The sequence below is a fragment of the Halichoeres trimaculatus genome, unplaced genomic scaffold, assembly GCF_033239565.1.
Source record: "Halichoeres trimaculatus isolate MK-OKI-2021-1 unplaced genomic scaffold, fHalTri1.1 fHalTri1_scaffold_17, whole genome shotgun sequence".
NCBI classification, from domain to species: domain Eukaryota; kingdom Metazoa; phylum Chordata; class Actinopteri; order Labriformes; family Labridae; genus Halichoeres; species Halichoeres trimaculatus.
In genome coordinates, this window is record NW_027437195.1 from 5347405 (window position 1) to 5360360 (window position 12956).

Consider the following 12956-nt stretch of genomic DNA (forward strand, 5'->3'; position numbering starts at 1 on the left):
ACATCTGCTATCTGCTGGAGCCAGCGGTCCTGATCAAACTGATCCAGTCTGAGGTCTGTAGCCTCTGTAAAACACATTGTTCTGACTGTACCCATGCAGGTCGCTTTCATGAGAATGAGCAGATACGACTCATGAGAAACAGAGTTGTGTGTGCCTTTTATTTATTTATCTTCATGAGCAATTCACTGAATAAAACAAATACTGTTACAACACAAAAAAAGAAAAGAAAAAAAATCCCAACGCAATTTTGGCCACATGTTATGTACATGTTACAACGTCATAATAAAAAAACAGAAGATCATTTCCTCTCATCACTGTTTTTTTTCCATTTTTAATAATTAAAAAAGCTCTCATTGTTCACCAGGCATTTACACCGGAATCAGATGTTAAGGTCAAACCACCTTCATTTTTTTATCATTTGCAAATGCAAAACTTGTCAACAATAAATAATGCTATAAAATGTACACAAAAGATCAACAGTCCACCACGAGTTAAAACGTTGAACAGATTGGATGTTTAGGAACAAGGAGATTGGGGAAGAGGGTTTCTTCTTAGCAAAAATGTGACGGTCCATACAAGTTACAGAAAAAAGCTGATCATCTATACATTGACACTAGCAAGATAACAAAGTTGTTGTTTCTGGTATATTTAATTTTGTACAAAGGAGGGAGAGTCTTCTTTACAAGCGAGCATCATTGTCTTAACTGTAGAGATTATACAAGCAAGAGTTAAGGCAACTTCTCTGTTGTTTTTGAAAAGTAACATGAAGTCGTGTCATGTTTTATCTTGTCGCTGGACCACTTGTCTACATTAGCATTGAAGTTAGTTGTTGTCATTGCATAATTTCAGGCTGTTGACCAGGCCTGCAGTCCATCATCAAAAAAGGAATGCTGGAGATTTGTCACAAGTCTGTTTGCCATCACCATGACTGAATGAGCAGGCCAGAGTTTTTACATTAGAGTCATGCTCCATGACTTCAACATCAGTCTCAGACATGTTTACAGTGAGCAACACTAACACAACATCATGGTACAAGCTGGGGGAAATCAATGATTAGGCGTCTCTGTGTTTGTGTGTGAGTGTTGGTGTCAAGCTAAAGAGAAAGCAAAGATTCAGGTTTGTGCTTTGAAAAATACCATTTCCCTCTAATTCTTAAGAACACTTTCAGATTAGCTTTGTGTATGACAGCGTATTAGGGCCACTAAAGAAATCTACTGAATATATTTTCAAGAAAAAAACTAAAAAATTTTGAGTTTTAAAAGTCACAAATTTTCGACTCTATAAATTAATAAATTTGTGAGCTCACGCTGCTTTCTTCTGAACAGACTCTTGGTATGAAAGTCTATTTTCACAGTCCGAATACTTATAATAATGCGATGACTCTGGGCTAAAACCAGTAATATCTCCTTATTGCTGAGTCCAACTCGAAAGTACAATCTGGTGAGGCTGTAAATTCAGTCCATCTTGCCTTATAGTACGTACTTCGTAACAACCTACAAATTCTACACCAAATATAAATCTGTAAGAAATTGAAATTCACGAGTGTACAAAGTCATAAATTTGTGATATGAACTTGAAAATTTCAAGTTTTTTCTCAAAAATTTCGAGTTTAATTTCCTGATTATTTTTTTTAGTGGTCCTAATAAGCTGTCGTATTTGTGACAGGTAGGTATGCAAAGAAAATCTTTCTGTATAAACTTTTTAATTTTGAGCACCACAAATAAAGCTACAGCTATAATCTGGTTAATTTAGCATTTTATCAAACACTAGATTATTTTGACTCCTTAGAAAGAGCCAGGCTATCCTCTTCACATTCTAAGTCTCTGCTAAGCTAACCTTCAGCTAGCTGTAGCTTCACATTCAACAGAAAGATGTGAAAGTATTAGCAAGCCTTAACTGCCCCAAAACTGATATCCACAGGCCTTAGCTGTAACAGACTCTGTACAAAGGCCATATTTTGTCCTGAGGGTGGCACTAAAGGAAAGATTATAGCGACAGACTCCGTCAGGGCTTATCCTCTGGTTGACATCGGTGTGCTCAGTACATGAAATGGCACTCTGCCCACACAGCCATCACTCGTCTCCAGAGCTAGCAGAACAAACATTTATCAGTCTGCATGTCATGTGATGATAACAGCACTCACACCTTTCTTTTCCCCTCACAAGGTCACTGTGACAGTTGTTAAACATGCTAGCTGCCTTGTTAGCTTGGTGCACTGTGTGCTTAGATGGAAACTTGAAGTGAAAGGAGTCCTGTTTGACATATTGGTGCATTTCTGTTCACAAATAAATATGAAACTAAAACCTGATCTATTTCTGACATCTGTGAAAGTCTTGGTACAGGTTTGTAGTCTCCATACCTGGACACAGAGGCCAATCAAAGGAAACTAAACAACCTAAAATATTACTCGTTGTCTGCCTTTCTCTAGACTAACATTAAGTACATCTTACAAAATCATAATCAAACAACAGCCCTGATGTTGTTCATGTCTGTGGCAGGGGGATTTGGGAAATGTAGTTTCAAACGATGGTGAAGAACAGGCGGATCTGTCTGATCTGAAAGTGAAACACAAATAGACCTCACTTTGTGTCCTCTGTAGTCAAATTGTTTCTGCAGAGTTGTTTGGGCAGTTCGTGGCCTCTAAAGTACTTGCTTGGACCAGGTTCCTGGCCCTGAATGTGAACAGGTTTGTTGCACAGGCAGTACAGATTACTGCAGTCTCTATGCTGCTTCAACACTGGGTTCTGATTTATCATAAACAAGATTCTCTCGCTAAAAAACTCATTCCTCAATGTGGACAGTTTGGGGTCTAATATGAAAAATACATTTTCTTTGGTTACTAACTGTGACTTGGATCAGAAATAACTTCTTACATTAAAATGATTGTTTATGGACAAATGCAAGGCAGAGGAAAAGTAAATAAGACCAGTGTCGGCATCTTTTCAGCCTTTGCTTGGAGAGACATGAAAAGGCGTGGGTGGTTGGGTGGGTGGGGGGCAAGGAAATGCTTAAAGTGACACCAAAGCTGGGCCTTGGCAAGCAGCAAGCTAAGCCTAAATGCCTGACTAACAAGCAACAGATAGAGTTGCACACTGCTTACTCTGAGTCAACACTTTGTAACCTCAACTGGACTCCCTGCCTGACTTTGCCTCACTCACACAGATTTGGAAATGTAAGTGCATTTTGTTAGTGTACTGTGGATAAAGCTTTGACGTGCAGATATAGGTATGAATAAATGGTGGGGCTTATTTAGACGGACTCAGAGTGATGAATGATAACAAAATGCTTCCTCTCGAGAGGATGGGATTTAACAGGAGCTGCAGGTTGAACTGTTGGAGGGAACAGGGGTGCAAAGCAATATCCACATCCGTTTGTTGTTCAGCCTCAACTCCTAAGAAATAAGGATGCTGCCTACAACTCTAATAACAGGACTTTGTTTGAAAAACCTTTAAATCTTATGTTTCATTAAAAACAGTGCAAAGACAACATATTAAATGTAAAACCAAACACCCTGATTGTTTTATGAAAAAAATGTATTCATCAAGATGGGGACATTTTAACCTTTGTGTAACTTCTTTTTTCATACATGCAGAATGTGCTTTGGCATTGTCTCGCTGACATATGAAAGGCCCTCTCTGAATAACTCATCCCCATACCATCACTGAAACTGACTATCATTACTGTGTAAAGTTAACAGGCCAGGTAGTCCCTTCTTTTCTTAGAGGGATGATGTTGCATCCATGGTTTTTAAAAAAGTATGTCCAAATTTTTATTAATCTCTGAGCCCAGGCCCAGAGAAGTCACCAAGGTTCATAGATCACCTTTACAAGTTATTTCCTCTGCTGCTTTATGAAAGGGATTTTAAGCCCATGCAGTGAATTCCACTACAGAGTCTTATCTGTTTTCAATGCAGTACCATTTTCGGTCAAATTATTTACCACAGACCAGGAGTACCCAAACTTTACAATGCCAAGGCCCTCCTAACAGCATTTGCTTCTGGCAAGGGATCCCCATTGGAAACCATAAGACAATGCTTCAGAATATGTAAAGACATGTCAACTTTAAGGATGTATTTTCTAACTTTTTTGACTTCTTAATAATTATTACATTTGTTTAGAACAGGAAATTATTAACAAACAGAAGCCAGACTCACACAAGTAGGTTGTTGCAAAAGGGAGAAGGCATTTCAGGGCTCTGTCAGCCAAGGTGGGATACTCTTTTCTTACATGTAGTCAGTAGTTAGACAGGGGAAGAGCTTCAAAGTTCAGTTCAGTATTTTTTTTCTTTAGATAGCTTAATAATAAGCGCAAAACGCCAGGTCTTCACATAGCGTGACATCGTCATGCCGAAGCTGCATCTGTCAGAACAGGAGCAGATAGGTACGATTGAAAACATGTGAAACCAGCACTTTACGTTTCGTATGTTCAGGACAAATGGTTACAAATAAAAAAGAAAATCTAAGTGTAAATGAAAACTGAATAAATAAGTACATTCTATTTTTTCCCTTTCATCCAATTTTCTGAGGCCCCCATTTTGCTCCCAGGCGGCCTCCACTTTGAAAACCACTGCCGTAGACAATGAAATTTCCTGATTCTTTGCATTTTTACCTCTTCTCTTCTTTTCTTTTGGCAGATCCAGCCTCTCTGAATGTGCTTTTGAAACATAATATATATTTTTTTAATTTAAAACAAATAATGTTAATGTTCAGATAATGAACAGATAATGTTCATACAAAAAAAAACATTTGATACATTGGCTTTGCATTATCTTTAGTTTACTGTTAATACTGATTTACTATCAATGATTTTCAAACCATCAAATTGTCTTTATCAATAAAGTACAACCTTTTTTTTAGATGAGGGTTATAATCCAGATAAAGGGTCACTGTTCTTCTACATCATCTTCTTTTGATCCAGTGTTGGATTTACTTTATATTCATTTGACACATGCTTTGCCTTTACAGACAGAGTAAACTATACAGAGAGACAACACTTTTGGTAATACTGCTCCTGACATCCACTTGTGTTCTCCTGTATCTTTCTACCGTTTTTAAAAATAAGTGCTAGTTATTTTGGCAACTACAAATTATCTGCTCATATCTTCAGTTTGAAATCCCATTTCCAGTGAAAACTAGGTGACATGTTTGTTTCAACACACCAGAGGCCTTTGGCATATGATAATACCTTGTCTTTTTACTCGTACAATGCACCTCCTTCATAGGAGTGTAAACTAAATTGTGGCTTTGTTTGACAAAGTCCTGGCTTGCTTGCTTAAGCTGTGTGTAACTGGATCGATTCAAACGTGTGCATTTACTCAAACTGTCCATGAGCCTACACACACACACACACACACACACACACACACACACACACAAACACACACACACATGGACTGACACTGGATCAAGAACAACAGCAGCTTTAAATTTGGCTTAAATCAAATAAAAAATGGCAAAGGAGACTTAACAGCTTGGCAGGGTTGGTGGAGAAGAAAGCAGCAATGTTTTAAATTTTTCTCAAATTGTTTCCAAACTGAGTTTGTCTGCTGTGTGTTTATTGAAGAAATATTTCTGCAGTGTTACTTCAGCAGTTTCCCTCCAGGTCCCAGAAGAATTATTTATGAAAGCGCTGGCTTCCCTCTGCCCCCTCTAAATTCAGTGCAGTCAGTCTCAAACTAACCCATTACAGGAACATCACTGGTAATGTATTATAGAACAGATTAAGAACTAGCCTGCGGTAGCGAGTACCCTTTGCAGGTTGGCAGACTTTCTACAGTGCCGTGCCATTCTGGTTTCTTTGGAGGAGCAGTTGGCCTTGAAATGTTCTGAAACAGCACTGAGCCTCATAGCTGTTATCACTCCTGACTGTTTAAACAAACACATCGCAACAGCGAAGGTGTCGATACTTGGAACGATTCTCATGAAAACTTTTTTCCTTCTTGTGTAACAATCTATATTCAAATCAGTGAAGTTTGAGAGCAAATAATCGATGCTACAGGGAAAAAAGCAGCAGAGATTGCACGAGTCCACCCACACTGTTACTTGCTGGTGAAGGTTAATATTTAATCCTCCAGTTTGTTGAATCAGAGCGAATAATTCTCAACACAATCTGTGTTTTCATATTCAAGGTCTGTTTTCCTGCCTGTGATTGAAAAAACTCTTTAAAACGTCCTTCAGCAACATTGCATGAACATTTTCCGTACTTCATGTGCTTCTTTTGAGAAACCCAGCATCAGAATCACCGAGCACACTTTGTGTCAGGTTGGCAAAATCATTTTTTTTGCTGGTCGTGGACAAGCAAAGGCCAAGAAGAGGAATTTCTTCTATTTTTGTCATCTCAGTGGCTTTAAAATCTACACTTTGTGGCACCTGTCCGTGCCTCTGCGACAGGTCTTGTTAAAAAAACAAAACAACAAACACTTACTGGAGCAGAGATTCTGAACCTGTGGTGAGGCGTCAGGTTGGACAGAACAGGAGCATCTGAAGGATGGAAATCTTTTCATGGCTCCTGTCCCAGCAGCATCTTTGAATCCTGGACCCTAATAGTGCATTCCATAATAAAAGACAATACTCTTGCTTTGATAGGACAGGTGGGTAAGGTTAACGTGCCAGTGTGGGCTGAAAGTCTAATTAAGGAGTGAAGCAGTGGGGTAAAGTCCTCCTATTTAGTTCAAAGGTCACGTGATCCTGCTGGCCATGACATCAAGTCTGTCGAAGTTTAGTCCATCAGCGTCAAAATGAGTCCTGTCCACTCTATTATAATACACAACAACTTGTTTTTTGGACTCCCATCAGTCGTCAAAGGCGATTTGTGGTGCTGGTAGTCTGGACGATGAGCGAGGACCAGAAAAATGTGTGTGATAATGTGTGCGTCTGTGTGTGTATATGTGTGTGCATGCTTGGTAGAGAAGTTTTGAAGGCTGGGACTGGGAGGTGTGGGGTGGACAAGTGAGTGTCGTTGATGGCACTGTGGTCCTCGGAGCGCCCATCTGTGGAACAGAGTGGGAAGAGGATTAGACTGAGTCACCGCGCAGAGCAGCTCACCAAAAACTCCTCCCTGCCAAGGTCAAATTCTATTGAGCAATAACACTTTTACTTTAAACGTAAGACACAAAATACAAGGTGCTCATTGGGGAGTAATGTGGCTTAAGCAAGAACTACATGGTCACAGTTTTAGTGTGAAAAGACAGAGGATCAAGTCGTAGAGGACGCCTGTTCCCAGCAGTGCTCACCAGGTTTCAGTAAATCTGCTCTGATGCACGCAATCCATATCAGCACGAGGATACTTTGAGGGCAAATAAAGAATGAAATATTCAGCCTTTGCTACTCTGTGTGCATGAATTTTGTATAATGTTTTTAGTTACTTCATTATAAATGATTTGAGATGTTACGGACGAGCTAGAAGGTGAGATGTAGCTTGGAGACGTAGCTTCCTCTCGCTTCAACGTGAGTCTTTGGATATTTTCTTTCAGTCACATTCATAAATTTTCTCTCTGCTGTGATTCATTTCAGGCTGCTGGGATACGAACACTGCACAGGGCTTGATTTCCATCTTTTGTCATTATTAATTAGTCTGATTCAGAGCACTCGCCTCGTGTTACCACAACTTGAATTGGCCTTCAGTGGCTCTTGAATACAATTTCATTAAATTAACAGCTTGAAGAGTGCATCATTAAATTTGTCATTAATGTGTTGAATAAATCAATTGACATGAAAGGCTCCCTGTTTCCATTCTGAAGCTCACTGATGTAATCTGCCTGTTAAAAATTAAGGCAACGAGTGATCTCTCTGTACAAAAAGCTTAATCTGCTGCCTCATGAATAAAGAAACACGTGTAACGTCTAGAAAGAGACATGACCACTAAACACATGTGAGAAATAACATTATCTAAACAAAAAAGAAGACATTTTAAATGTGATGCTTATATAACTGAAATATGAAGTATAATCCATATGTGAATTCTGTGAATCAAACACACTGACTAAGGCCATTTTCATGTGAATGTAGTATGTGGTCTGACCGTTCTGCTGGGTCTGTCTGTAGCATGCTACTCTGGTTTCAGTTTCAGAAAGCAGGACTACAGCTGATGGATTTTTTTCCTTGTTAACATTATCACAGATGTACAAAACAAACCATGGGTACATCTTGACATTTCAGTTATCAATATGCAAAGAGACTGCCAGATGGAGAAATTTATATAAACCAGAGGAGGGAATACAGAAACAATGCAATAATATGTCTGTTAAATTAAAGGAGAAGAATTCACATGTATATAAACAGTAAATACAATTTAGTGAAAGAAGAGAATAGTTATTATATTCCAGCAAGGATTTTTTTTCTCTATCAATTGTATATTTTTTGTGTTATTTGATCCTTTCATTATTTTCAATGGTTTAAGCTACACTTTAATTTCATTTTAGAAAAAAAAATTAAAAAGAGATTTCAGGATCCTGTTTTTACGGCTCAAAATTTTTCTAAGGCATCAAAATTATTCAACAGCAGAATTACCATATTTGATTTTTAATCTGCCACCAAGAAGTTATATCATTTACTGAAGTGATCTCAACCTGTGGGTCACAGCCACCCTTGTGGGCTGCAAAGGTATTGCAAGTGGGCTGCTAAATCATACGTATGATTTTCAAAAATTGAATTCTGTTTTTTTTATGGGCCTTAACAATTTTTTTGAACGTTAACCACTCTTTTTTACAACAAGAAAAGATAAGATTTAACTGTTTATATTTCAATCTCTTTGTATAACTCCACCTCTATCACATGAAGCGTTAGTGTTGTTGTCTTGTAGCTGTAATGCTGACTCATTCCAGTAGGTGGCTGTAATTCACCCAAACCTACGGTGGCTAATAGGTGTCAGTCGATTTGCAAAAGCGCACAAATGCACACGAACACAAATGCAAGAGCAAAAACAGGTGCAGCCACAACAGAAGTTAAGAGGACAGTTATCGTACAAACACAGAAAAGTTGTGAAAGTAAGTAAATGGTTGTTTTCTTTTTACTTTCAGCTTTGGTAAATATAGCTTTAATGCTAACGTTATTGATTTGTAAAGCTAAATATAAGATGACATATATATATATATATATATATATATATATATATATATATATATATATATATATAAATGTAGATATAAGTACTTTGAAGGATATAACAAGGTGAGACCCCTACAAAATTTTATTTATCATCCATGAAGTTAAAAGAGATAAGTCATTTACATCCTTTTCCAACTTTTCTGTGTCTGTTGAGATAACCAATCTTTTTTATATTGCATTGTGGCTGTAGTGCTGTTGTGTTGTAGCTTTTGCATTCATGTTTAAGCTCTTGCAACCTGCATAGTCAAACAGCATTTACGTGGCCCATTGTGGGAAACAGTATGCCAGGTAGACTGGTCCATTGCATACTAAGAAATTTCTTGGACCCGAAGGACATACAAGAATTTTTGGCTTACTGCAGCAGATTTAGCATGTTTTTGCATACTAACTGCTACATACTGAATTTCAGCCATATCAGCTGGTGTTGCTCGGGAAGTGGAAAATAGCTTAAGTCTTTCATTTATGAAATCAAAGAATCACACACTGTTCATTTCTCTGTAGCTCCAACAGAGCCCCTTCATGTGACAGTAAGATACATCAGAAGCAGAAAGTCTGTCATTAAACTCAGGCCGTGCACTGAGGTCCTTTTTAACTTTGATTCAGTTTACGCCTGCTGAACCATCCACATACTGTCTGTATGAGAGTACAATGCAGCTTCCTCACAACAAGCAGCTGTTAGATTGAAGCAGAGGATTCTGACTCAATGATGATGCACCATTGGACCATTCCTATACAGTCATTTTTGACCCTGCTGTCAGAATTTTAAGATAAGAAGACAAAGGATGAAAGAGGAACTTCTTTAAAGCATTTCAGATGTAAGTGAGATTATTCAGAACAGTTCAAACTGGCGAGTAAAAACATTTAAACATCAAACTTCACTGATTATTTGATGGTTACCCCACTGTGAATTATCAAATGTCACTGAATAAATTGTGATTAATTCTTTCTTAAAACTACATAAAAGCTTTTGTGAGAGCACACTGAGTAAAACGCACCTCATTTATTCTGATTGCGGATTCGCAGACACCTCCTCTTCAGCGGGGGCTCCAGCTCGGGGCTCCCGGCTGATGATAAAGGGGCACTGATGGAGCAGGACAGGATGGCCGTCTTGTCAGAGCCCGGCTTTGGCACAGGCTGGATGACCACACAGCCTCCAGTGGAGAGCAGCGGCAGGGCGTAAGCGTGCTCACCCTCCTCCAGGTTGGAGTCAGGGTCTGGCTTCCCCTCCGCTGTGTTCGCCATCTCGTCTTGTACAGGGCCCCGCTTCCCAGGCTCCCAGTCTCCCACAGAGCAATTGTTCTCTTTCAGTGCTTCATGCTCCAGCTCCCCATTCGCTGGCTGCTCCTGTGCCTCCCCCTCCCCAGCAGCCTTATCCACTCTCCGGTCTGGGCCTGACTCAAAGTCAGGGCTGAGAAGAGGATGCCATCCAGTACCATTGACTATGACATTACACGGGGCAGCAGGGTTGGCTTGGAGCTGGGGCAGGGGTTGGGGCAGGGTCCGTGCTGTGCTGGGTACCGATGGTGGAGTAGGACTGGACGTATGGGGATTCAGATGGCTCGCCATGAGATCAAAGTTGCAGGAAGGGCTGCCGTTGCTAGATGGGGGGGCTGATGGTTCCAGTGTGTGTAGGTGTGTGGCCTCTTCCAGCTCTGCAACAGTGAGCAGGCTTTGAGAAAGACCCCCGTCATCACCCTCATGATTGGCCTTCCCTTCCCTCCCAAGCCCAACAGCTGGTGGAGATCTCGACTCAGTCTCTGCTTCTACTTTGACCCGGACCCCAGGCAGCATCCTCTGAATTATCTGGGGCTGACACGACCTTTGACCCACAGTGAGATCAATCACCCCCTCCATCATTCCAGGGCCGCTTTTCAGGCAGAGGTTACCTGAGCTGTCCTCTGCCTTCACAGTCAAGTCCACCAAAGCTGTCCTGCCTCTTTCTGAACACGCAGGTGAGAGATGCTCTGCACCAGCTGAATCCACTTTCTGCTCCCCTCTGTGGCCCCCAGAAGAACCTGTAGAGTTCAGTCCAGAAGCCGAGGCTTCAGAGGACTCTGGAGCACCACGGATTGGGCCACTGTTCTCGGGCTGGTCCCTGGAATTCTTAGAGCTAAAGGGAATTGGGATTGGAATAGGGATTGGGACTGGGAGGGGTACAATGACAGGGTAAGGGACCAAGAGGGTTGGTGGGGGTACCAATGGGGCCAAGGACGGCATCCCAAAGTTCATCATAGGGGGCAGTGGAATGCGTCCATTAGGCATCATGTTGACTGGGGGGAAAGGGGGCAGGCCTGGCATGGGGATGCCAGGATGAGGAGGCATCATCCCAGGGTTTGGATTGGATGAGGGGTGGACATGAGGGGACAGTAAGGGCCGGTGCATGGGACTTGATGCTGGACCAATGGTCCTGGGTGGAAGCGGAGGACCAATCCCAGGGATCATAGGGTTTGACAAGGGGCTGTTTGGCCCTGCTGGGTGACCAGACTGGCGTAGAAAGGGTGGACGAATCTGCTGCATCATTTGATGCTCCATGAACAGAGGCAGGGGCATGGGCCCCCGGGGTGTCATCACCATCGGAGGGCTACCAGGGGGGACTCCGACAGGTGGGTGCAAAGTGGGAACAGGAGGAGGGGGGAGTGTGGGGCTCTCGTGGGGTCTTGGTGTGGGGATCTTGGCTGAGGAGGAAGAGGATGGGGAGCAGACAGCAGCTGTGTCTGAAGGGGAGGTGGCAGAGGAGGTGGAAGGGGCCAAAACGGAGTTGGTTGAAGGGCCCCCTGGAGACGGGGCTTTACGTCGGAGGTCCGTCAATGGAGACCCCCAAGACTCAGGGGTGAGCAGCTGTACCCCTCCGCTGCACTCCAGCTTACCCTCCCCACCCACGCCGTGTCCTGGGTTACACAGGGCTCCAGGTAACGCTGCCTGGGTCTCCTTGTAGAAAATGTCCATCTTATATTGGTTCAAGCATTTGGCACTGCAGAACTGCAGCCTCCGCTCCCCAGCCCCAAAGTCCAGGTACTCCTTAGTGTGGCGAATGTGTTTGCACCAGTCACACACCTGCAACAAAAACACACACACAGAGCACACATGGCATCAGCACCTGTCAGACAGCGTTTAAAGACTAACTAATTTGTTTTTGATCAAATACAATCAAAATGTTCTCTGTACACTAGGAAGCAGAAGCTCAGCCTCCAAACCATCTGGAGACACATAAAAAAAAGCTTTTTTTCTCACACAAATTGATGCTGTTTAAAGAAGCCTTTGAGAATCTGTCAAGAGCAAACACTTGACTTTGAGGTTTATACAAATGCACATCTATGAATTTAGTTTATGTTGTGTTTATTTGCCTTAATTGATGTGCTTTCCTTCTGAGAGGTAAATGTGCGTCTAATGGCATTCTGCTGCTAAGTGTTATTCAAGTGACTTTGTCTTTAACTCTCTGTCCTAACAGGAAATACCCATTTACACCTTCTGTTGGCAATAAAGCCACTCTCCGTCTCATTTAACTGCAGATCCCTGTGAGACAGACGCCCCCAGCACAACAAGACGAAAAGATTATTCCCTCGAACGGCCTCCCACTCTTAAAGTGTAAGTGTGTGCCAACAAGGAGACAGACATCTCAGTGATATCAGTTTAAATGCAAAACAGATTGTTTTTATCCTTCATAGAGCTGCTTTTGTAAGTGAAGGATTTAACAAATCATGACACATCCTGGATCAATGTAAGTGTTGTCATTCAAGCTCTGAGTTCCACCAAGACAGTGTTTTGGAGTTATCAACTAAAACTGTTCAAATGTAGCTGGCATCCATATCCTGGTGGTGACGAAGCTGCCCTCCAGCCACAGGCAAAAACATTT

At 41.5% G+C, this 12956-nt stretch overlaps 1 protein-coding gene across 3 annotated transcripts in view; it reads right to left on the reverse strand.

Annotated features, from left to right (window-relative positions):
- Window positions 1-240: 240 nt before the first annotated feature.
- The window catches only part of sobpa (sine oculis binding protein homolog (Drosophila) a), a 75997-nt gene continuing 63281 nt past the window's right edge, over window positions 241-12956 (reverse strand). For all 3 annotated transcript variants that reach the window (XM_074692418.1, XM_074692416.1, XM_074692415.1), the window contains 2 exons: window positions 10099-12157; window positions 241-6987 (listed from right to left, as the gene is read on the reverse strand). In XM_074692418.1, the coding sequence (XP_074548519.1) occupies window positions 10100-12157 (2058 nt within the window). In that variant the 3' untranslated portion in view covers window positions 241-6987; window position 10099. The remainder of the gene's footprint in view (window positions 6988-10098; window positions 12158-12956) is intronic.